The 26,364-nt window shown below is 34.0% G+C and overlaps 1 protein-coding gene across 1 annotated transcript in view; it reads right to left on the bottom strand.

Moving 5' to 3' along the window:
• RFX6 (regulatory factor X6) overlaps nt 1-26,364 on the bottom strand; it is a 66,596-nt gene that overhangs the window by 22,093 nt on the left and 18,139 nt on the right. The window contains exons 6-12 of the mRNA XM_032165612.2: nt 26,274-26,301; nt 9,781-9,888; nt 4,738-4,815; nt 4,510-4,623; nt 2,757-2,806; nt 1,561-1,720; nt 402-546 (exon numbers count right to left, since the gene is read on the bottom strand). Of these exons, the coding sequence (XP_032021503.1) occupies nt 402-546; nt 1,561-1,720; nt 2,757-2,806; nt 4,510-4,623; nt 4,738-4,815; nt 9,781-9,888; nt 26,274-26,301 (683 nt within the window). The remainder of the gene's footprint in view (nt 1-401; nt 547-1,560; nt 1,721-2,756; nt 2,807-4,509; nt 4,624-4,737; nt 4,816-9,780; nt 9,889-26,273; nt 26,302-26,364) is intronic.

Here is a 26,364-nt window from a genome sequence, read left to right as displayed (position 1 = left end):
TTTCTATTCCCCGACTTCCCATGTGCAACCTTCCTAATATGTTTGATATGCATCTTTTTGTTTGTATGTATTTTTAGAAAATGTGTATTGTTTTTGTGTGCCAAAAAAAATTAATTAAAATTCGATTATATTTCTATAAAAAAATAAAAATAAAAAAAACAGGTTTTTTTTTCAATCAGATGTGATTTTTCAGCCCAGAACACCTTTGACAATGTGGGGAAACATTTTTGGTCGTCTCAGCTTGGGGGAGGCTGCTACTGTCATCTAATGGGTAAAGGTCAGGGATGCTGCTAAACATCCTACAACACACTGGACAGGCTCCTCCAACAGAGTTACCCAGCTCAAGATGTCAATTTGCTGAGCTTGGGAAACCTTGTTCTAAACAAAGAGAATGGACTTACGTTCAGTGTAGATACCAGATTCAGTGTCTGTGCTGCCTGAAATGGTAAGAAGGGCTTGAGAGCCAATGCTGTTCAAATCAACCCTTTCAATATCAGATACCATAGAATTAACGACATGCTGGTCAAAGAGAGCTGGTCTGGCAATCTGCATAGAGAAAGTAAAGAAGACACTACACTATATCATTTCTAATATATCTAGAAAAAATTTTTAGCTATCAGAAAAATAGTTCCTTGAGATAAAGGTATCATAACTTTTTTCTTATTTTAAAGACAAAAGCAGTAGCTGAGACTCATGATCATCTCTGTTAAAAGTTTGAAAATTATAGGAGATACACCTAATGTCAATGACGAGTTAATGGGTGCAGTACACCAACATGGCACATGTATACATATGTAACAAACCTGCATGTTGTGCACATGTACCCTAAAACTTAGAGTATAATGAAAAATAAAAAAAGAAAATATAAATGGATTCTCTTTGTCCATGATCACAAAATAAGAATTTTTAAATGTTATATTTCCTATCTGAAATTATCTCAAGCTTGTCTTTTAAAATTTAGAAGGCAAGAAACTTTCATAAAGCAAATAATCATTTTGGGGAAAGAGAAATATGTTTTAACAATATACAAATGCGTCATTCTTAACTTATGAATTACTTTTGTTCTCCCTATTTAAAAGAGCCATGATTAGTCGGCAGTTTAAAATGTGTTGAGTTTGTGGTTTCACAATATTAAGTATCACATAGGCTCATTTCTCACAACCTTAATTTGTACCAACTAGATTCACATGGCAAATAAATGTTTAATTGCATTCAAGTTTTCTAAATTTCCAATCACAGAGAAGTTGCAAAGATAGTGCAGAGTATTTCCATATACTCTCCATCCAGCTTCTTATCATCTTCTGTAACTATTGTATATTACCCAAGTCATGAAATTAACATTGGTACAATACTATTAACTACAGACATAATTCAAATTTCACCAGCTTTCCCACTAATGTGCTTTTTCTATCATAGCATTCACTTTTGGGTGTCACGTTGCATTTAGTTGTTTTCTACTTAGCTCCCTTCAATCTATGAAAGTTCCTCAATCTGTCCTTATCAGAAGATTTATTTTTTTATATGGGGACCCAAATGCTCTCGGCTTAGCAACCAACATACCTGGGCAAGATGTAAAAACGATGTTTGTCGTTTCAGAGAAGATACAAATCTTCGCACAATAGGTATTTTCTTGTCAGTTAGAGCTTCTGGCAAGTTTTCCAAGGATGAAACAACCCACTGTTCCCAATTTTTAGCAAAATTTCTTATGTCTGCTAATAAGCTACAAAGAAGGCAATGTGTTAAATGTTTCATTGTTAAAAAAATGCATTAAACAATTATATTTTAATTGAGGTATACTATTATTCTATGATTTCATGAGCAGTACTTTTGAAGTCAGATAGCCTAGATCTACCATTTATCATCTTTTCTTATGCTATATTTTTAAAATGTTTGTGGGTGCATAGGAGGTGTGTGTATTTATGGGGTGTTTTGTTATCATCTTGGTCAAAACACTCAGGCTCTTCAAACTCCACTTCAAGTACCCAATTCAGAGTACAGAATACATATTTAAAGACTACAATTGATAATTAAAAGACATTATTGATCAGGATAATACCAACTATCATATAGATGAAATAATCTAGAGGAAAAGGTAAATAAAAAGTAAAATTTGTTTTACCAAGCAACATCTATTTTTGGAGCACTAACTATGTCCAGTCCTATATGAATTTGTACCCCCAAAATACTAAAATAAATTTTATCATTTCATTAGATTTTGTTTTCAGAGAAAAAGTTGGCTTTTTTTTCAGAATTCTATTGTTCTTATATTGAAAAGTTTTTTTTTGAAAAATCTTCTGGTATTGTTTCAATAAACTATTTGAGATTTTATTCCTTTGTTAAAAGAAGGCAGTAATTTCATCATGCCACTTTCTGATTTTGTAATTAAGACAGAAGTTAATAATAAAATGTAATAATTTCTCCTATAGTTCTTATTCTTGTGGTTATTTTCCATTAATTATCTTTTTTATCATACTCCAGCTAGTTTCCATTGAAAAATTTCTCGAAGGTCAACAGTGCTTAAATCTATTTTTCACTTTGGCTGCTCTCAAATTAAAGGGATTGAAGGATTGTTTCACCCATTTTGTTTATTGAGGTCCGACTATAAGACACATCTCTTCCAGCAAATACAAAGGGACAAAAGTAGAAAATAGTCTTCTTGATAAACGAATAAATTACTACCTAATGTTTTCTTCTAATCTAATGTATAAAGTTAAATCCTATACTAGGAATGCTCATGTTTTATTAACTGAACATACCTTTCAGGCATTTCTTGCATTGTTGCAGGAATGAGTACATCTGTAAGAACCTTAATCATAGCAAAAGAGGTTAATACAAATCTTTACTTAGTATTTCTATAGAAAGACATATTATTGGTCAACTACTTTTTATTCCTAGCTTCCTAGAGAATAACATGTTAACTCCTTTCTGAAAGTTATAATTTTATCTCTAAAATGAATGTATGTATGAGTTGTGTGTGTGTGTGACAATAAAAACAAAAGATAGCACTGTATATGTATATGCTCAATATGTTAATTACCAATGGATTGGTCCATGGTAATCATATACTGTTTTATGATGAAAAGCTGACTACTTTCTAGAGGTGGGAGGAAGATTTTTGTAGAAGCTCATCTTACACCGTTCTACTTACAGAGCTCACTGTGCCTCTCTGGGCCCACTATGAGGAGGAGAAACCAGGTTCATTTAAAGATATTTAAAGTCAGGATTTTTATACTAGACTAAAAAAATAGATCACTTAAAGGGAGAAGTATGTTTAAAAGCATTTCTTGGACAAATTGAATGACAGTCCAAAAACCTTTGCTCTGATGGAAATGTGTGTGCATAAGCCCCAGGTCTTTTCTTATACTCACTCATGGGGCTGCCTCCTCTCCCCTTTTGGGAGCCTTGTCAAGTGTTAAGCATTACAAACAACGCAAATTAAACTGTTTTTCTCTAAATAATGGCATTCATATTCAATACAGAAAAAAAAAGACAATCCTTACTCTCCTTTGAAATTTTTTCAACTTTAACTTGAACTAAAGGCAGAAAATATATTGTACTTTATTCCTCCTTTCTCCTATCCTGTGATGAGGAAGTACTGGACAGAGGATAAAAATATGAGCTCTCTTATTCAAGCTGTCTCATTAGTTCTTGGTCTGCACAGGGGCTTCTGGACTTAGTTTATCTATAAATAGCGTTTGCTTTACTTTTCTGCAAAGCTGAGAATTTGATAGTGGCAACTAACGTAGAAGGATTTTATTTCCTAAATGTTTAACAGCGTCCAGCTTGGGTTTTCTTGCCAACTCAGATTATTTTTTAAAAGGAAAGCTTTTGTTTTTTCTTATGGTAAGTTAGCAGGCAAATGTAGGCAAATTCACTTTAAAGTACCCACATTGCAATATAGTTTTATCCGTCAGCTTAGAACTTGTAGCCACCAGGAAAGAGACTGTCAGGAATTGGCCTCTTTCTGTCTCCCATTAAATGTTTGCCTAGAAGGACAATCAGTTTGTCCTTATTTAGGATGTCTTTGAGATCCTTCTGTAGACACTTAGGAACCCTGATTTGGTTTGAGAAGGGAATTTTAGACATTAATGCATTAAAGTTAGAGGTTTTTGAGATTTTCAAGTTATTAATCTCATGAGGGTGCCTAATTCTGCTTTCTGCCAAAACACTGGCATTGTGAAAAAAATCCATAGTGTTATTTTAATCTGAAAACACCTTAGAGAGTTAATAAAATTTAACTAAGTTTTCACATATTAATAAGTGTGTCACATATAGATTCATTATTAGCTGTAAAAAGAAATTGAGTTTTACTTAATGTAAACTTCAATTAAAACATATACACTATTAAACGTGCACTATTAAATTGCTTGCTTTCTCATCAAAAAAAAAAATGACAGTGTATCTCCAGCCATAAATAACATATTTACTGAAAATATATTGCAAGAATTTAGATAGAATGCTATGTAAAGAAATAAATGGCTCATGTTTAAGATATCCCAAAGTGCTTACCTTGTAAAGGATTGAGTCACAAACACAGAAAATATCAATGATAACAGGATTTTCGAGTAGGGGAAGAAGATGGTCAGGCATTCCTTGCCAAAAGTGTAATAAAAAATGCTGGATCTAGTTGCAGAGTAAAAAGTATGTTAAGATGTTTTTCTTTAACATGAACTCATTAAGAACAGAACATGAACGTATATACATTAGGGTCAATAAAGCATTCTTTGTCATTCTTACCTCTTCAAAGTTTCCATTAATTGCATTGTCCAGGATACACTGGCAGTGAGTTTTGTACATCATTATGAGCGTATCAACCTATTTCGAGGAAGAAAAAGCTTAACCAAAGCATCCTTTTAACACTGCCTTTTCTCGTTAATTTGTTCAACACACATTTTTTAAAAGATCCTATTATGTACCAAGCAGTATGCTCAATGTTGAGGACTCAAAAATTAAGGCAAAATTCTTATTTCAAGGATCTTACTGCCTTGTGAAGGGAGAAAAGCAAACAAATGGACAACTACAGTATACTATGAAAAAGGTAATTTTTCAGAGTACTATGGACCAAAGTAACATCCTAGTTTTATGCCTACTAAAATATTAAATTTTAAAATTTAATTTTTAATTTAAATTTAATTTTTTAAATTAATTTTGGGTAAATAAACATAAAGTAGTAAAAGTAGTAACAAAGATTTGGATAAATAAACATAAAGTAGTAAAATACATCAAATCTTCACACAGTTTTATGAAGTGGATGCTTGGAGCAGTATGGCATAACGGTTTCAAATTTTGGCTCTGGAGTCAGCTCAACTTGGGTGCCCACCTTCACTGCACTACTTGCCAGGTATGACTGCAAAAGTGGCTTTGTCTCTGAGCCCCCAAGCTTTTTAAGTAAGTAGTAATAACATATTACTTACATGGTATTAAGAAAATAAAATAAAATAAGATGTGATACATATGGAACAGTGCCTGGCACCCAGTAAGACCTTACTAAACATTCTCTGGAGTTAGTAATAATATCAAATGATGCATTTTCCAAAAAAAGTTTCAAACATTGAATGTCTATTGTGAAAAGTCTCTATTTTCAAGTTACCATGGATATTTGCATAGCATAGTTTAAAAAGTTTTAAATATATTCTAAAATTTGCAATAGGCTAGAACTAGATAATTTTCTGGCAACTTAATAATGTTCAAACTAAAACTTTTATTTTACATGTTAGAAATTTACCTACCTGTTGCCAGTTATGTACTCTACGTGAAAAAAAGCAATGTTTAGAGGTTGAATGTGTGAGCTTTGCCTTCAGATTACCTGGATTTCAATCTCAGCTCTAATTTGCCACTTACTAGTTATTAGTAGTTATGTAACATTAGGCACACTACTTGATATTTATGTGCTTTAATTTCCTCATATCTAAAACTGACATAATAACAGTAGCTATAAAATAGGGATGCAAGGAAGACTAAATGAATTAACAAATATAAAGTGTTTGGAATAATCCATAGTACATATTAAGAAACTGATGGATGTCAGCTATTTTGATTCCAACAGCATCTAGAGTGGTGGTGGTGATAGAGGTATCCTATCCTAACCCTTGCATTTCCCTTTATTCCCACAACCCAATACACATATTTTTGTGGATTAGCTTAGAGCAATAGAACCATGACATGAACATTATTGATCCATTTGAAGGAGCTGTGCTGACTATAGAATACCTCTAGCAGGATATGTCACCATCAATGCAAATGAGACTTGCTCTATATTTCAGGCAATGCTATTATATTTTCAGATTATTCCAAGTCACATGTTTAAAATGAGGATGAGTAAGACATGAAAGATGGAAGGGAAGTCATAACTGTTGTCAAAAATTAACCCTTTCTGTATACATCCAAAAAAAAGAAATCAATATATCAAAGAGAGATATCTGCTCTCCCAGGTTTATGGCAGCACTATTCACAATAGCCAACATATGGAATCAACCTAAGTGCTCATCAATGGATGAATGGATAAAGAAAATGTGGTATATACACAAGGGAATATTATTCATCCATAAAAAATAAAACCCTGTCATTTGCAGCAACATGGATGGAACTGGAGGGCATTATGTTAAGTAAAATAAGCCAAGCAGAGAAAGACAAATATCACATGCTGTCACTCATCTGTGGGACCTAAACAAGTGGATCTCATGAAGGTAGAGAGTAGACTGGTGGTTACCAGAGGTCAGAAAGAGGAGGGGGAGAGGAAAATAATGAGAAGTTGATTAATGGGTACAAATACACAGTTTGATAGAAGAAATAAGATCTGGTGCTTGATAGATCTGTAGGGTGATTATAACTTACAATAATCTATTGCATATTCAAAGTAGCTAGAAGAGAACAATTCAAATGTCTTTAGCAAAAAGAGGAGATAAATATTTAAGGTGATCAGTAACCCAATTACACTGATTTATCCGTACAAATTATATGAGCATATCATCACATGTGCCCCCGAAATATGTACATCTATTCCGTATCAATAAATTCTTTTAAAATTAATCCTTTGAGCCTTGAAGCCTATTAAAGTACAAGTAAGCCTTTATCTTCATAAGTATTTCTATTTGTTACAAAATTTATTGCTTTATATACAAATCATCAAAATTTTTAAAACTTACAATTAGTATAATACTTAATTTGTTTATTTAGTACTTACATAGTCTTAGCGCAATAAATTTTAATTCCAGTGTACTTTGCATTCTTTGTAAACATAATCTTAGTCAATTTTCTGAGAATAGACATTGTATTAGAGTGGGCAGGAGCAGAGGCAAGGCTTAGCTCCACTAAAGACAGTGAGCACGTGGTGGGGGAGACAACTGCCTCGAGAGACACTATGAGTAGCAGGCCCCCAGCTTCAGTCAGTACCCTCACTGGGGTCAGCTTTTCACTGGGCAGTTTCCATTCTTTCAGCCTTAAAGAAGCAAGTGCTGGTTGGGCGCGGTGGCTCACACCTGTAATCTCAATGCTTTGGGAGGCTGAGGCAGGTGGATTACTTGAGGTCCGGAGTTCGAGACGAGCCTGGCCAACATAGGGAAATCCCGTCTCTACTAAAAAACAAAAGTTAGCCAGACATGGTGGCAGGCACTTGTAATCCCAGCTACAGAAGCTGAGGCAGGAGTATCACTGAACCCGGGAGGCAAAGGTTGCCATGAGCCGAGATTGCGCCACTGCACTCCAGCCTGGGTAACAGAGCGAGACTCTGTCTCAAAAGAAAAAAGAAAAAGAAGCAGTGCCTTAAGTGCTTGATTTTAGCCCCACCGCACTTTCTAGGAACTGGTAAGTTACCTGAGGAGCTTGGCTAATGGCAAGGAAGGTGACAGAGCTAAATTGTCCTCAAAAAAGAGTGTCAGTCCCTGGCTTTCATGATGGAGTCCACTGGGAATGAACTTAGAAACCAAGGGTTATAAAAGCACCTTGATACCTGAGAAATGATCTACAGACCAGTCTTTCAAATAGGCAGGTATGAACTTCCTTGGAAGCCAGCAGAGAAACATGAAATTCCCAGCAAACTATTGAGGTAAACTATTGGAGCCTGTTTCTCACCTCTCCTTTCTTCTTTGTTGCTTGTCTTTTTGGTCCCCCCTCTCTCTCACCAGGGATATTTACACCATAAACATCTTCATGATAAGTTTGCATGGAAGCAATCCTCTCCACAAAAGTAACCCAATAATACCCTCCCTCAGAAGACTGAGATCCCCCTGATTTCCACAGGAATCCTCACAAACTGCCACATGTTTACATTTACTGGGGGATTCTCAAATATGAAGTCATCATATCACACATTACATCTATAAGGTAAAAATTATGTGATAACCTTGAGAAATGTAATGGAAGAGAACAGTCAGAAGTGAACATAGTTTGAGAGACTCCCTTGAATTTGGCATTTGAGAATTATCTTCAATACTTTGCCTATTCTTTTTTTTTAAGGATATATTTTACTTTATTTTTTTTCCAACTTTTATTTTAGATTTAGAGGGTACATATGCATGTTTGTTACATAAGTATACCAAGAGATGCTGAGGTTTGGAATACGAATGATCCAATTACCCAGATACTGAGGATAGCATCCAATAGTTAGTTTTTCAACCTATTTCCCTCTTCCCCCTTCCCCAGCAGTAGTCTCCAGTGTCTACTGTTGCCATTTTATGACTAGGAATACCCAATGTTTAGCTCTCACATATAAGTGAGAACATGTAGTATTTAGTTTTCTTCTCCTGCATTAATTTGCTTATGTTAATGGCCTCCAGCTGCATCCATGTTGCTGCAAAAGTCATGTTTTCATTCTTTTTAAAGAATACTTTGCCTGTTCTTAACTAACAGAGTATGGCTGTCATCAAAATGAGCCCTGTAAGTTACTATGCATCTCTACTTATATGCCAGTAAACTTTTTTTTAAATCAATGTGCTATCTTTACCTCATTTCTACAAAAAGCCCATTACTAAAGTGAAGCATCTGGACATTAATCATATTCCTCTATCTTTGTACCTCAGAAATATGAACTAACTCAATATACTATAAGAGATATCTTCTTCAGATGCTAATGAAACATGTACTTTGGCTGAAACAAAAATGTAGAAATAATTATGCTCTAATTTAATAATGGTCTCTGCTACTAAACAGCCAACAGATCCCCGACAAATGACTTTAGAAGTACAGAAATTGAAGATTTAGTTTACACGCTATTACATAAATATTGAAAAGTCATATTGAGAATTATTTATAAACTGAATCCCAATGAAAATGATTCTTTATTAACTTTAAAAAATGCAAATATAAGAGAACACAGAATTTTAGAAGTAAGGAAAGTTCATGCTCATCTAGCACAGTCCTTGCATTCATCTAGCATGTCCCTCAGTGCTAGGGACAGATTCTGTCCTAGAGAAATGCTTGATGACCACTTACTGAAATAAAATGGAGATAACTGAAAACATAAAACTTTTAATTGAAGAAAGTGTATGTGACAGACACATTCTAGTATTTTCTTCCTCAATAGAGCTTTAAATAAAAAATAATGTTTAGTCTTTCAAGGTTTATTTTACCACCTTCTGATTACACACTATCATGGAGATGGTAAATAATTAATTGGAAGTGTTAATCAATGTTAACAAAAGTTTGCCTCTCCTATAAATCAGTCAATTACGTTTGATTATGCAGATTTCTGATTGCTTCCTGCAGTGCCATGAAATTCCCAGCAAATTGACATATGGAGCCAACATATCAGAAAATCAATAGAGAAGTATCTGTAATTGATACCTTGTCCTTAGAAATGCATCCTTGGTATACAAGGTGTTGAGCGCTGGGGAATTCTGGAAGAAGTGTTCCAGTTTTTGAGCTAAGCGAATATTTACGAGTGAAGCCACCCTATAATTTAGAAAAATGAAAACAAATACATCATTATCAACTATATGCTTCCAAAGTACTATTCTACTAAAATACAAATCCATAAAATTTCATTCTTCTTCATCCTGCAAACCACGAGAACTTAAGAGATTTGAGTAGACTGTTTAGATTGTGTAACTGCATAAACGAGACATGTCAGCCAAATGGTTTTCAAACCTTCAATAAATAGTTTCGTAGTTAGAATATTTTTTCTATCACTTCAAATTTTAGTTTTGAATATTTGTCAGTTTTCACAACTTTTAGAAATTTAAGTACACATTTGCTAATGGCATAAGTTTAGGAAGATCTGCCATTGGAACTATTGAAATTATTTTAACTATAAGAGGATCAGGAATTGTCAAATCCAACCTTCCTTTTTACAAATTAAGTAAATGAGATGATTGAACGTAAAATAATTTATTCAGTCTCAGAGGTAACTACTAGCAAAATTTTTATTGGAGTCTAACTTTTGATTCTCAAGCTAGTGCACTGGACTCTCCCACAGTAAGTTTTTTCTACCCTAAATTCAGGCATGTGTTGTTCTTTCACATCTCTTGGGGAAAGCATACTTGAGCTATTTTCAGAAAATTAGAAAAGTGACAAATAACTTATAATGCTACTGTGCTGGTATACTTACAAGAAACCCACACAGAAAGAACAAATGCATATTCATGACAGAACTGGAGCCTCAGCAAATCAGTCTCCCAGGCCATAACTGATTGTTCCTCCTCCCCAAACAAAATTTTAACAAACCAGATTGTAATCAAAAGTTTGGGGAAATAATGAAATTATGAATATAATAAAGGACATAAAGTGTCCCTGGCAAGAACAAAATTTTCTTCTTTCTCATAATTTTATCACATTTATTTCTAGACTGCATTTCTTTAAGGTGTTTAGTAGACAAAAACTTAATTACTGTCATAGACAGATTGGATGTTGGGTTCCCATCCTGTCTTTCTAGAACTTATAATGGTAGAGCCAAAGGAACTGGGAGCACTTTTGAGTCCTTTAACACCAGATATTTTAGAAGCCCTGATTTCTTGTTGACTTATTTGATATGATTTAAATAAGCTGGAGACAGAGCTTGCAGTGAGCCAAGATCACGCCACTGCACTCCAGCCCGGGTGACAGAGCAAGACTCCATCTAAAAAAAAAAAAAAAAAAAAAAAGATTTAAATAAGCTTTATATTTAAAATACAGTAGAAATTCATTTTTAAAAATTATGTTTCATTTTTAGCTTTATTAATCTCTTTTCAAGTATATTCTTAATTTTTTAATTAATAACTAATAATCATAAACTGATATAATAGCACAGTTAATCCCAATCCACTCTATTTATTAATCTATCTTAATTTAAGAAATGCTTCAAAGACTTTCAATGCTTGGATTTTCCATTTATGAGCACCAATTATCATTGCACTGTCAAGGAATGTTACTGTCAATAAATAGGGAAAAATAATATAGAAAACAAGAAAATAAATAATTTAATCCTTAAAGGAAGTAAGTTATATGACAAAATAGAAAACTAACATTTGTTGGATAAGCATAACTAAAATTTACCTAAATCTTCATTTTAGAAAGGTTTGCACTTTTCATATGTTTTTTCTCTTGTGTGGAAAGTCATGTTTATTCATCTCAATATGTGATTTGGTGATATAGGAAAAGAGAAACAGAGAAATATAAACCCCCAAAATGATAATACACAGTATGATATTAAATTGAAGTTAGGAATAAAGGAATACTCTTATTTCCACTAGAGAATTATAATTAGTAATCAAAAATCTTTTTACAAAGAAAAAAATAGACTCATAAGATTTTAACAGGTGACCTTTTATCAAGCATTCAGGAAACAGACAATTTCAAGCTTACTAGATTTTTTTCTGACAATAGAAAAAAGGATAACTTCCCAATTCACTTGAAAACATATATGTCAACACTAGACAAGAACAGAAGAAGAAAAATTATATTTCAATCTCACTTATTACTATACTTAAGACAGTATTAAACAAAATATTAAACAAAATTCAGTAGTGTATAAGTACGACCATACTCAAGTTAGGTTTAAATTCATCATATTAACAACAAACAGAGGAGAATGCTGTATATTATATAATCATCTCAACTGATGCAGGAAAAAGTTTGTTTAAAATCCACTACCATTCATTAGCCTCTCTCTCTCTCTCTCCCCCTCTGTGTGTGTGTCTGTGTGTGTATGCTAGAAATAGAGGAAAACTTAATTATTATACAAAGAATATCTATTAGAAGCCCACAGCAAACGTCTTACTTAGTGGTAAAATACCCTTGAAAATCACAAACAACGTAAAGTTGCCTGCTCTCACCTTTTTTACTCAACACTATACCAGAGTTTGTAGCCAGAATACGAATGAACTCAAAAAAGTAATGACAGATTAAGTACCAAAAAGGAAGAGACAATATTAGCATTATTTGCTACTGATGTAATTGATTTCATTGAAAAACTAAAACAAATTACACAAAAATTATGGTTAACAATAAAGTTTTTTTAGCAAAGTTGCTGAATACAAAATCAATTTAAAAGTCAATTGCAACAACATGGATGAAACTGGAAAATATTATGGCAAGTGAAATAAGCCAGGCACAGAAAGACAAATATCACACGTTCTCACTCACATATGGGAGATAAAAAATTTGATCATGTGAACTTAGAGAATAGAATAGTGGTTACAAGATGCTAGAAAGTGTAGTGGGTAATGGAGGATAATGAGGAGTTGATTAATGGTAATTACTTTAAATGTAAATGAATCAATCTCTCCTATTGGAAGACAGATATTGGCAGAATGAAGTTAGACAAAACAGACTCTAAATTTTAAAAAGTGTGTAAGAGACAAGGATATTATATATTAACAAAATTTTGATAAGGCAAAAAAGATCTAACAATCATAACCTTTTATGTACCTAATAACAGGTATGTACAGATAATAACAGATAATCAAAATATATGAAGAAAAATTAACAAAATTAAAGGGAGAAATGAACAGTTTTGCAATAATTGTTGGAGACTTTAACACCTCATTCTCAATAATGGACAGAACAAACAGACAGAAGTTAAGTAAGAGTATAGAGGATGTGACAGCACAATAAACCAACTATATTGAACAAACATATACAGAATAATCTACCCAATAACAACAGAATACACGTTATTTCAAGGGCACATGGGACATCTTCCAGGATAGACCATATGTTAGGCCACAAAATAAGTCTCAGTGAATTTGAAAAGATAGATGTCATACAATGTACCTTCTTCAACCAACATGGGATGAACTTGGAAATAAATAATAGCAGAAAACTGGAAAATTTACAAATTTGTAGTAGTTAACCAACACATTCAAAGAAAAGCCCCAGAGTTGGCTTCAGCAGTGAATTCTACCAAACATTTAAAGAGGAACTAATATCAATATGTCTCAAAGTTTTCCAAGGAATTGAAGAGGAAGGAGTACTTTGTAACTTATTCTATGAGGCCAATATTGCCCTGATACCAAAGCCTGACAAAGACATTGCAAGGCAAGAAAACTGCAGACCAATATCCCTTATGAACTTTGATGCAAAAACTCTCCATAAAATATTAGTAAGCCAAATTCCACAGCATATTAATAGGATTACACACCATAAATAAGTGAGATTTATTTCTGGAATGCAAGGATGGTTCAATATATAAAAATCAGTAAATGTGTTACATCACATTAATGGAATAAAAAAATGATAATCTCATTAGGTACAGAAAAAGTATTTGAAAAAACTCCATATCCTTTCATGATAACAATACTCAACAAACCAGCCATATAGGAAAACCACCTCAACATAATAAAAGTTCTTTATGAAAAACCTATAGAAAACATCATACGTAATGATGAAAGACTGAAAGCTTTTCCTCAAAGATCAGGAACAAAGCAAGTCTACTTTCATCACTTCTACTCAACATGGTACTAGAAGTCTTAGCTAGAGTAGTTAGGCAAAAAAAAAAAAAAAAAAAAAAAAGACAAGGCATCCAAATTGAAAAGGAAGAAGTAGAAAATCTCTTTTCATAGATGATATAATCTTATATGTAGAAAACCCTAAAAATTACACACACACACACACACACAACTAATAAATGAATTCAACAAAGTAGCAGGATTCAAAGTCAGCATGTAAAAACTACTTGCATTTCTATTCACTAATAATGAACAGCCTGAAAAGAAAATTAAGAAAACAATTTCATCTACAATAGCATCAAAAAGAATAAAATACTTAAAAACTAATTTAACCAAGGAAGTGGAAGACTTGTACAATACAAACTACATAAAAGAGCTGAAAGAAATTCAAGAAGACATAAATAAATAAAAAGACATTCTATGCTCATGGATTAGAAGAATTAATATTTAAGATAGCAATACTGCCTAGAGTGAGATATAGATTCAATGCAATCCTAGTGACAGTTTTTTCAGAAAAAGAAAAATCCATCCTAAAAATATCTATGGAATCTCAAGGGACCCTGGGTAGCCAAAAATCTTGAAAAAGAAGAACAAAGTCAGAGAAGACTTCCTGATTTCAAACGTACTATAAAGTTACAGTAATCAAAACAATATGGTACTGTCATGAAGGCAGACACATAGACCAATGGAATAGAACAGAGAGGCCAGTAACAAACCCTCACATATATGGTAAAATAATTTTTGATAGGGGTGCCAAAACCATTCAATGGGGAAAGGACAGTTCTATCAACAAAGGGTGCTCAGAAAAACTAGATGTCCACATTCAAAGGAATAAAGTCAGACCTTTACCTAACATCATATACAAAAATTAACCCAAAATGAATCAAATATCTAAATGTAGGAGCTAAAACTATAAAAATTTTAGAAGGAAATATAGAGTAACAGATTAATGACATGTGATTTGGAAAAAAATTTTTATGTAGGACACTAAAACACAGGCAACAACAAAAAATACACAAATTGTACAATTGTACTTCATAAAAAAAATAGTTCTTCAGGAACTATTTATAATCCCAGCACTTTGGGAGGCTGAGGTGGGTGGATCATGAGGTCAAGAGATTGAGAACATCCTGGCCAACATGGTGAAACCCTGTCTCTACTAAAAATACAAAAATAAGCTGGGCATGGTGGCACACGCCTGCAGTCCCAGCTACTTGGGAGGCTGAGGCAGGAGAATGCTTGAACCCAGGAGGCAGAGGTTGCAGTGAGCTGAGACTGCACCACCGCACTCCAGCCTGGTGACAGAGTGAGACTCCATCTCAAAAAAAAAAACAAAAAACACTTTTGTACATAAAAGTTATGCATATAACTGTACATGACACTATGATCAGAGTAGAAAGGCAATGTATGGAATGAGAGAAAATATTTGCAAATCATATTTCATAAGGGATTAATATACAGAATATATTGAGAACTCCTAAAACTTAACAACATAAAAGTAAACAATATGATTCATAATGGGCAAAGGATTTGATATACACTTCTCCAGAGAAGATATATGAATGACTAGTACATACATTAAAATATGCTCAATGTTACAATCATTAGGGAAATGCAAATCAAACCCTAAATGAGACACCACATCACACCCACTGGGATGGCTACTATAAACACAAAAACACACACAAACACACACAGCAAAAATAACAAGTGTTGTCAAGGATGTGAAAAGATTGGAATCCTTGTGTATTGTTGGTGAGAATGTAAAATAGTACAGCTGCTATGTAAAACAGTTTGGTAGTTCCCCCCAAAATTAAAAATATAATTATTATATGACCCAGTAATTCTACTTCTGGGTATATACCCAAAATAATTATAGCAGGATCTCAAAGAGATATTTGTACATCCACATTCATAGCAGCATTAGTCACTATAGCTTAAACGTGGAAGCAACCCACACGTCCATTGACAGATCAATGGATTAGCAAAATGTGGTACTGTATGTACATACGATGAAATATCATTCATCCTTAAAAGGGAATGATGTTCTGACATATGCTACAACATGGATGAACCTTGAGGACATTATGGTAAGTGAAATAAGTCAGTCACCAGAAGACAAATACTGTATAGCTCTACTTAAAGAGGATTCTAGAGTAATAAAAATCATAGAGACAGAAAGTAGAATGGTAGTGGCCAGGGATGTGGTAGAGGGAAGATGGGAGTTATTGTTCAATGAGTAGAGAGTTTCAGTCTTGCAAGATGAAAGAGTTCTGAAGGTGGATGGTGGTGATGGTTACACAGTAATACCAATGTACTTAATACCACAAAACTGTACACTCAAAAATGGCTGAGATAGTATATTTTAAATGTAGTATACAACAATAAAAATATGAACAAAAACCAATTACAAATGAAATAAATGTTCAGAGCAACTTTATGCTTTCAAAGTAATTTATAGAGAATATTGTTATAATCTTGGAATATAAACAAATTTTTAAAAAACAAGATATAAAAAGTGCTAACCATAAAATAAAAAAAAACTTCATCAAAAGATACAATAGAATATTGAGTCATACCACTAACAGGAAGAAGTTATTTACAACACATAACTTACAGGATATTAGTATCCAGAACATATAAAGAACTCTTAAGATTAAAATTTCAAAATAGAAAACGATATGATCTGAACAAACATTTCACAGAAAAGAATTGACCAATAAAAATCCAAAAATATATTCTAGCTCATCTGTTGTTAAAAACAATTTCCAAATAAAAAACACAGACATGATTTTTCACCCACAAGACTGGCAAAAACTAAAATGTCATTTAACACCAAGCATAAGAATAAGGTACAAAAGTAATGATCACACACAGCTGGAGAGACAGAAGTTGATACAACCACTCTGGAAAATAATTTCACCTTTACTAGTAAAGTTAAAGATGAGTATATCTTAGGACTTGGAATTCGACTCCTATAGATGTCTACCTGGAGAATTGTTTGGGTCAATATTGTTTTTCAGGCAAAAAAAAAAATCCCATCCACAATGGAATGAATAAATGCATTGGGACAGTTTCCTACAATGGAATATTACACAGCAGTACAAATAAATTAGAACTTCATATATCAGCATTAAAGAATCACAAAACCTAGCATTGAATGAAAACAAAGTCACAGGGAAAACAAGGAGCCTATTTTTATGTAGGATACAACTGGGCAAATAATAAACAATATGTTGTTGAGAGATCTATTTGTAAGTGGCAAACTTTACAGAAAAACAAACAGTAACACCATATTCTGGAGAGTGGTAACTTCTGATGAGTAGGAATGAAAAAGTGATTGAAGAGGGTGCACAGAGGACTTCTCTCCTTTAAGTTATGAGAAAGGGCTTGAGTTTTCATGTTATGATTATTTTAAAAATTCTATGCATGTGTTTGTGTGTTTGGGTGGATGCTGTGAATAACACATTTCCCAATAAAAAATGTTAGCATGCTAAAGAAACACATATTAAGAAATAAAGTATGTAAATTTAATTCTAATACTTTTAAAAACTCTCATATTGGTAAATAATAGTTTTGTGTAATCAAAGCTAGCAATATGTGTAACATCAAGAAGGGGCAAAAGGGCCCCAGAAAACCTTAAAATTAATTTTGTTTCGGATGTTAACAACTGGATATAAAGATGATATAAATTGCATAAATTGAATAATATCCAGTAAGTGTAACACAAAAAGAAAGAGAGGAGTGATCATCTTTAAAATAGTGAAATATGCTCATTCTAATTCCACTAATATATTTGCTATTACAATCGAACTAAAAGAGGGGCCAGATCATAGGCCAGCTACAGAGGTCTGGGTTTGTTTTGTTTTTTCCTTTCTCAATTGATAACTTTGGTACTCTTGGGTGAACTATTAAGAATCGTACTTCTAAAAGAAAACAAGAAGGACCCTACAGAAAAGAAACAAATATTACTAGAAGGCAAGAGGGTCTGATTTATGAGGAAAGATTAAAGGACTTAAGCTGCACAGCTTGGCTAAGTGATGACAAAGGAGAGTATGATAACAGTCTACAAATATTTGAAAAGCATATACCAAGGAGGGAGGATTTGATATTTATCTTGGTACAAAGTTGTTCAACTGGCTATGAATGGTTGATGTTAAGGAGAAGAAAACTCAGGCTATCAAGGAAACTTCCTGGTAGAAATGTATGAAATCAATGGACCCATTCCCTAAGAAATAATGTCAACTTCACTAGCTGCTTGAAACAAAAATTTGGCCCACACTAGATGACCCACAGGAAAACAAAAGCTTTCTTTGATGGGGAGAAAATATTATAATTAAGTTTTGTTCATTTGTTTTATTCCTGTGACTTAACAGATTCTGAAACAATCTCTAAGACATTTCTGAAATTTAAACCACTCCATTTATGAATAAAAAATTTAAAACAATAACAATTATTACTACTAAGTAGTAACACTCTTACCATCTTTTTCCTGTTTTTATTTTGTTTTTGTTATTTTTTGTTGTTGTTGTTTGCTTTTATATTTTGAGCTATTTAAAACTTTTTAAAAGATATAGAGAAAAAAATAATAAATACCCACTTACCATCCTGATTAAGACATGAGACATTTCCAATACTAAAGCAGCCTTGCCTAATCTCATTCCCTTCTTCTCCTACGAGAAATAATGTTCTGGGCTTGGTTTAGATCATTTCTACTCAAACATTAAAAAATTTACCTAGTATGTAAATGTTCTTGATATTATACTGTTCTTTAAAACTGGTTCCATACACTATGTATCCTTGTATTTTCAATGTGCTTTTTTCACTTAACTTTAGGTTTTTGAGATGACCCTAATTTGATTTTTTTTTTTTTTTTTTTTTTGAGACAGAGTCTCGCTCTGTCGCCCAGGCTGGCATCTTGGCTCACTGCAAGCTCCGCCTCCCGGGTTCACGCCATTCTCCTGCCTCAGCCTCCTGAGTAGCTGGGACTACAGGCGCTGGCCACCACGCCCGGCTAATTTTTTTGTATTTTTAGTAGAGACGGGGTTTCACCGTGGTCTCGATCTCCTGACCTCGTGATCCGCCCGCCTTGGCCTCCCAAAGTGCTGGGATTACAAGCGTGAGCCACTGCGCCCGGCCCTAATTTGATTATTATAACTATCATTCATTCGCTCATACCCAAAGCAGTATAGCACTCCATTGTATAAATGTATAAAAACTTATTTCCCATTATATCATAATGAACATTTAGATTATTTTCGAGTATTCTGCAATTATAAACAATGTCGCAGTGAACATCCTCATACACACCTCCTTGTGCACAATGTGAAGGTTTCTTTAGGAATGCAGTCATAAAGTGTGTAAATCTTCAACTTCACTAGATACTGTCCCTTCTACTCTATATGAGAGTTCCTTTGGTCCATATTCCTGTCAACAGTGTGTCTTTAGACATTTTAATTATTGCTAATGTAATATATGTGAGACAATCATACATTAGGGTTTTAATTTTCATTTCCCTGACTAATATTTAGATTGAGCACCTTTTCATTGGCAAGGGGTGGCATTCAACATACGTTATGGACACTGGTCAACCAGAATGCCAACTAGCACTTAGTCATTCTTTGTTTATCCTGAATTAATTGCTTCTTCATATACTTTGCTATATTTCTGTTGGGTTGTCTTTTCATTATTGACTTGAATTCTATACATATTCTAGAGCAGTGCTGTCCAATAGAGCTTTCTGTTGTGATGGAAATGTTCTGTATCTTTCCTGTCCAATACAGTAAGCACTTGAAATGTAGCTAACGTGACTGAGCAACTAAATTTTTTACTTTACTTAATTAATAGTCACATGTGACTAGCAGATACAATATTTTACAACATAGTAATAGATATTAATTCTCTGTCATACAGTGCCTCTCAATTTACAATGGGGTTACATCCCAATAAAACCATTACAATTGGAAAATATTGTAAGTCAAAAATGCATTTAATATACCCAAATTACTGAATATAACTTAGCCTTGCCTACCTTAAACATGCTTGGAACATTTACATTAGGCTACAGTAGGGCAAAATCATATAACACAAAGCTTATTTTATAATGAAGTGTTAAATAACTCATAATTTATTAAATACTGTATTGAAAGTGAGAAGCGGAATGGTTGTATGGGTACTCAAAGTACAGTTTCTACTGAATGCATATCCCTTTCACACCATCACAAAGTCGAAAAATTATAAGTCAAACCATTTTAAGCCAGGGACCAACTGTATATAATTTATAAATACCCAGTTATGCTTTACATATTTCACATATATTTGCTTTTGTGTCCTTTTTTTCATAATTAACAGTTCTCTATATCATTAAAAGAGCCTTTTAATAAATAATATTTAGCCACACAAAAGTACAATAAATTATGTAACCATTTCTTTGATATTAGTCATTTAGGTTACATATAGTTTCTCACTGTAATCAATAAAAATTTTGTGCATAATTTTCTGTCTGCATTTTCTATTTTCACTACGAAATTTACCTATTTTTATTTTTATTTCTATTTCTATTTTTATTTCACTATGAAATAAAAATAGATTCAAGGCCGGGCATGGTGGCTCACACCTGTAATCCCAACACTTTGGGATTGGGACTGTAATTCCAACACTTTGGAAGGCCGAGGTAGGCAGATCACCTGAGGTCAGGAGTTCGAGACCAACCTGGCCAACATGGCAAAACCCTGTCTCTACTAAAAATACAAAAGTTACCCAGGTGTGGTGGCGCATGCCTATAATCCCAGCTACTTGGGAAGCTGAGGCAGGAGAATCACTTGAACACTGGAGACACAGGTTGCAATGAGCCGGTATCATGCCACTGCACTCCAACCTGGGTGACAGAGCAAGACTCCATCTCAAAAAAAAGAATAAAAAAGATTCATACAAAATCCATACAAAAGTAGAATTAGTAGGAAAGGATATAAATACTTTAAAGACTCTTGGTGCAGATCTTCCAAACATTTTCCAAAAATTCATTCTGCCTTCAGCAAGATATGAAAGAGTTTATCTCATCCTACCTTCACCAACTTCCCAATAATTTTTAAATATTTCATAGTTTCATATTGTAAAAGGTTATCTTAATTTTTGTTTATTTGGTACTCCTTTCTTCATGCATTTATTAACTTTTTACTTCTACTGTGAATCATCTATTCACATCTTCTACTACTTATTGTGGTCTTCATATTTTTATAGGATTTCTTATGTACTATGGATATAATTTTATTGTCATGTTTGCTGAAGATATTTCCCCCAGTTTTTCCTTTGACTTCAAATTTGGCATATGATGCTTTTGATATAAAGAAGTTTCCAATGTCTGTGTTTTTCTTTTTCCTATGAAATTTCTTAAACTGCTTTTATGCTTAGAAAGTGAGTAACTCCTTCCATAACTGGGGTAGATATATATATATATATATATATATATATATATATATATATATATATACACACACACATATATATATATATACACATATATATATATTTCCTCCTAAGTATTATTTTTATATTTAGTTGTTTATATGAAATTCACATAAGTTGTGAGGTATAGAAATTTTTTTGCAAGGCCGGGCGCGGTGGCTCACGCTTGTAATCCCAGCACTTTAGGAGGCCGAGGCGGGCGGATCACGAGGTCAGAAGACCGAGACCACAGTGAAACCCGGTCTCTACTAAAAATACAAAAAATTAGCCGGGCGTGGTGGCGGGCGCCTGTAGTCCCAGCTACTCAGAGAGGCTGAGGCAGGAGAATGGTGTGAACCCGGGAGGCGGAGCTTGCAGTGAGCCGAGATTGCGCCACTGCACTCCAGCCTGGGCGACAGAGCGAGACTCCGTCTCAAAAAAAAAAAAAAAAAAAAAAGAAATTTTTTTGCAAAATGGTCAATTTTTCTAACATCCCCTGAATAACTTTATTTATATAGTACTCCACCTTTCTCCAAAAAGGACACGGAAAAATATTTTCTTCCTTCATTTGTTGTAATTTCAGTTTGGTCATATGCTAAAACCTTATAAATACTAGGGTCTTTTGTCAGGTACCTAATCTCCACTGCAGATTTGTTCTATCTACAGTTGACTCAGTATCATAATGTCATAATATTTTGATATGTGGCAGACAAATCCCCTTTTCACTCTTCTTGTTTACATTTCTCTTAACTATTACTTCCTGTATATTCTTCTAGATTAAGCTCGTAACATATTCATCTCCAAAAATTAATTACCCACTCAAATTTTCATTAGAATATAAAATGTCTAAATTAATTTAGGAAGAATTGAAATATTTATAATATCTAGCATTCCTATCCAGGCACATGGTATGTCATTTCACTTGTAGTTTTCTTTTATGCCTGTATTTTTTTTCCAAATAGGCAGTATGCTTCTCTTATTATAACTGTTCCTGAATATTTTGCATTTCTTCTGGCTCATGCCATTTAAATTTTACAGTCTTCTACCTTTCTTGTCTTCCACAAAGACTGTTGCTACCTATCTCAATAAATCTGTGAGAAAATTAAGTCCTACAGAAAATGATTTGAACAACCATTTTTCAATTCTCTCAAGGATGGTTCTTAATCAATACCATTCTAAACACGCATGCACGAAAGAGTTTATTCCTTATATTCAGTGGGTGTCTTAGGGCATTAGGGCTATATTCTCTCTAGAAAACCTGGTTGAGAATAGCTAGGACTTTCTTTTAAGTTCCTCAAACTCCTACTTTCTTTCCATGATTTTTGCCACAGCACATGACCTACACTACCATTCCTGAGAGAAATGCAAAACTACCAAACAGAAGCTACCTCAACTTTCTGCCACAAAAATCTACAAATCTACTTGCATCCGAACTTACCCTTTCCCTTTCTAGTTTTAGTGGAAGAACTGCTCCTCCTCTCTAGGGCCAATTCCTCTACTCTGACCTCCTCAGTGACCTTGTGCTCTCAACTTTCCTTTCTTTAATATTTTCAGTCTTCATTCTTTACTGTATCTGTTTTATTAGCATTAGACATTAGTCTAATCATCCTTCAAAACTAAATTGCAAAAAATTAGCTGGGTGTGGTGGGGTGTGCCTGTAGTCCCAGCTACTTGGGAAGCTGAGGTGGGAAGATCACTTGAGCCCAGGAGACTGAGGCTGCAGTGAGTCAAGATTGTGCCACTGCACACTGGCCTGGGTGACAGAGTGAGACCCTGTCTCAAAAACAAAAACAAAAAATCCCAAATCCCAAGTTCTTTTCCAATTATCACCCTGAACTTGACTAAATGTTCTACATTCAATGCTACTTCCCACTCATTTCACAAACCAAACCCCAGCTCGCCACTGAAAAGGCTCTCCCTGAAATCATTAGTTATCTCCACCTAACTAATTCCATGAATCCTTTCCACTCCTTATCTTGATGACTTTTCAGCACCATCTGAGCATTCCCTTCTGTAGGGAGCATTTTTTCCTCCTAAATCCTGTGACACTGTATTCTCCTCCTTCTCTTCCTACCACTCTAGACTCTCCTCTGTTATCTCGCCGACTCTTCCTCTCTCTTACTTTTCACAACTTTTTTTGGTAACCTCTTGTCTTCTCATTCATTTTTTCCCTAAGCGTTTTTATCCATTACCATGGCTTCAATCACCATCCAACTAAATCTTGAAGTCCTCCTTTCCAATCACATATATCCAACTTCCCACTTAAAATTTGTGTTAAATGTTTCACAAACACATCAAATATGACAAGTCCCAAATTAAACCCCTTATCTTTTTACTCTTTCTGCCTGCTTCTCCTTCAATATTTCCCAACTAAAATCAGTTACTTCTCTCCATCCCTAGGGCTATTATTCTGGTCCAGATCTTCTCTTACACAGACTATCCAGATAGCCTCCAATGGAGCTACTGGCTTCCTGCCTTACACTCTTCTAATGTATTCTCCATGTCATGGTCAGAATGAGTTTTATAAAACACAAGTCTGATGGCATAATTCCCCTTTAGTGGCTTCTCATTACAGAATTCTTAATCTAATGAGACTACACACAATCCAGCCTCTACCTATTACATTACTCTCTACCTCATTCTACACTACAGCTACACAGAATTTTTTTTATTTTTTCTACAACATGATACACCTCTTGCTCGCCTTCACATATGCCAGTAGTTGACATTTGGCAATGTCAGAGACGTTTCTGGTTGTCACGACAAGGGGTTGGGGGTCTGCTACTGGAATGTAATGGGTAGAGGCCAGAGATGCTGTGATACTACTAAGCATCCTACAATATACTTGATATCTTCCACAAACATTATTATCTGAACCACAATTTCCATAGTGGAAAGGCTGAGAAACCCTGGCCTATGCTATTCCATCTGTCTTAACCACTCTTCTTCCCTCTTCCCCTATTCCACTCCTCCTCCGAACTACCACTATATTCTCAGTTATTTCCTTAATATCACTTCCTGTGTAAAATGTCCTTAACCCCCTAAACCTAGTTACTCCCATGACACCCTGTAGAATTTCTTATAATTACTTGTTCAAGATATGCTTTCCTGCTATACTGTAAAGCTCTGGAAGGGCAGGACCAAATCTCTTCATTCACCATTTTGTCTCCTAGTACCTGTAATATTATACATCTGTTAATTAATATCTTGACCATGGGTTTAAAAAAATAGAATCTTTCTCTGACCTCTTAAAAAAGCAAATACAACTCTCAGCCTCATTTTTCTTAGCTGTAAATATGCTGACACCATACCTCACAGTTATGAATGTTCAAATGAACTGTTGTATATGAAGATTTGCACTGAAAGTCTTATGTCTGAGCACACCAATGATGGTTGGTCGCCCTAAATACAATTTTTTTTTTGAGACAGGGTCTTACAGTGGCACAATCATGGCTCACTGCAACCTCTCCGCCTCTTGGGCTCAAGAGATTCTGCTGCCTCAGCTCCTGAGTAGCTGGGATTACAGGCGTACACCACCATGCCCAACTAATTTTTTGTATTTTTAGTAGAGACAAGGTTTTGCTATGTTGGCCAGGCTGGTCTTGAACTCCTGGGCTCAAGTGATCCACCCACCTCAGCCTCCCAAAGAAAATAATTTTTTTAAATTTCAGTTGTGTCATGAAAATATTTTATTATCATTTTAAATGTATTTAGAGTAGTTCTGAGCCTTTAGAAAGCTCTTAGTTGTGTTAATTTCTATAATCATCAAAGTAATGGTACACTATTATTGCCTTCAGGTATCCACAGAAAATGATTAGGCTATAGAGCTTAATCAGAATATTTTAATTTTAGTAACAAAATCTACAACAATATTTGTAGTGTCCTCTTCTAAGAAAGAAAAAGTAGACTTGAGAAATTTTTTTCTTTTATTCCATGAAACAAGACTTGCCATTTATCGGCAGAGGGCTTGCTAATACCACCAGCCTCATCAAACTAGTAGAAAGAACACCTGAGAGAAATTACTTAAATTCCCTATTGACATAAACTTTACTCAACCAAAGTGTATCTCTAAGTCAATATTTTTGCAGTTTCACAAATGTTTATCTAATAAAGAGCTATTATTTCATTGATAAAAAGAGCAATCTGGAGGATTTGTATTATGTAATTAGCCATTAACTGTATTAAAAGCACTGGTGGAAAGAAATTGGCCATTTAGTGGGTTGGGGGCCTTATATTATTTCTTAAAATATGCTTGCATCATTTCACCAAACTAATGGAGTTACACTTTACCTCAGGTCCAGATTTACTACACAACACATTGTCATGTGCCCTTAGCTTGGCAGCACCTCTTCTTAATGATTAGTTAACTTGAGAATAATGAAGGCCTTATCACGTGTCTAATTAGCCATGCAGTCCCTAATGGTAGTCTAACTCATTTAGATAAAGTCTATTCTTGAAGGAGGGGGTGGAGAGGAAGCCTAGGGAGAAAGACTGTATACACGTGTGTACGTGTGTGTGTGTGTGTGTGTGTGTGTGTACACAAAGTAGTAAAACAAACCATAGTGTAGCATAGCATTTGGGCTCCTTGATAACTAATAAATGTTTTGTCTAAATGGGTACAGTCCAAAGACCAATTCTTTCCATATCCTCAGCTTAAGCTTTTTGTTTATATTTAAGTGAAAACTTTTTGGATAAATGATACTTTTTTTTTTACAGTCTCGTATCTGATATTAGGTAAAGATAACTAAAAATGTATCTCTTCTAGGTTAACTGAAAGTTGTTTGGTAGATCCATGCAAAGATTCATTTGTTGTCCCAAATCTAATTGAACTGTATCTGAAGTCCTTCATCAAGGAATTCCTAATAAATAACATTTATTTCTACATTCGACAAAGGGAATAATCAACATGTATTGCTCAGCTTGTAAGACATATTATAGCAGATGTAAAATAGAGATGAAAAGAATTCTTACCTCATTCTTTAGCTTGCTTCCAGAAAACCTTAAAAAATTAGTACATTTTCCATTAGTTCAAACAAAATTACAGCTATAGCATTCAATGATA

This window comes from Hylobates moloch, unplaced genomic scaffold, assembly GCF_009828535.3.
Source record: "Hylobates moloch isolate HMO894 unplaced genomic scaffold, HMol_V3 SCAFFOLD_2, whole genome shotgun sequence".
Lineage (NCBI taxonomy): Eukaryota > Metazoa > Chordata > Mammalia > Primates > Hylobatidae > Hylobates > Hylobates moloch.
Note: the sequence above shows the minus strand (reverse complement) of the source record. Positions and strands in the feature narration are given on the sequence as shown.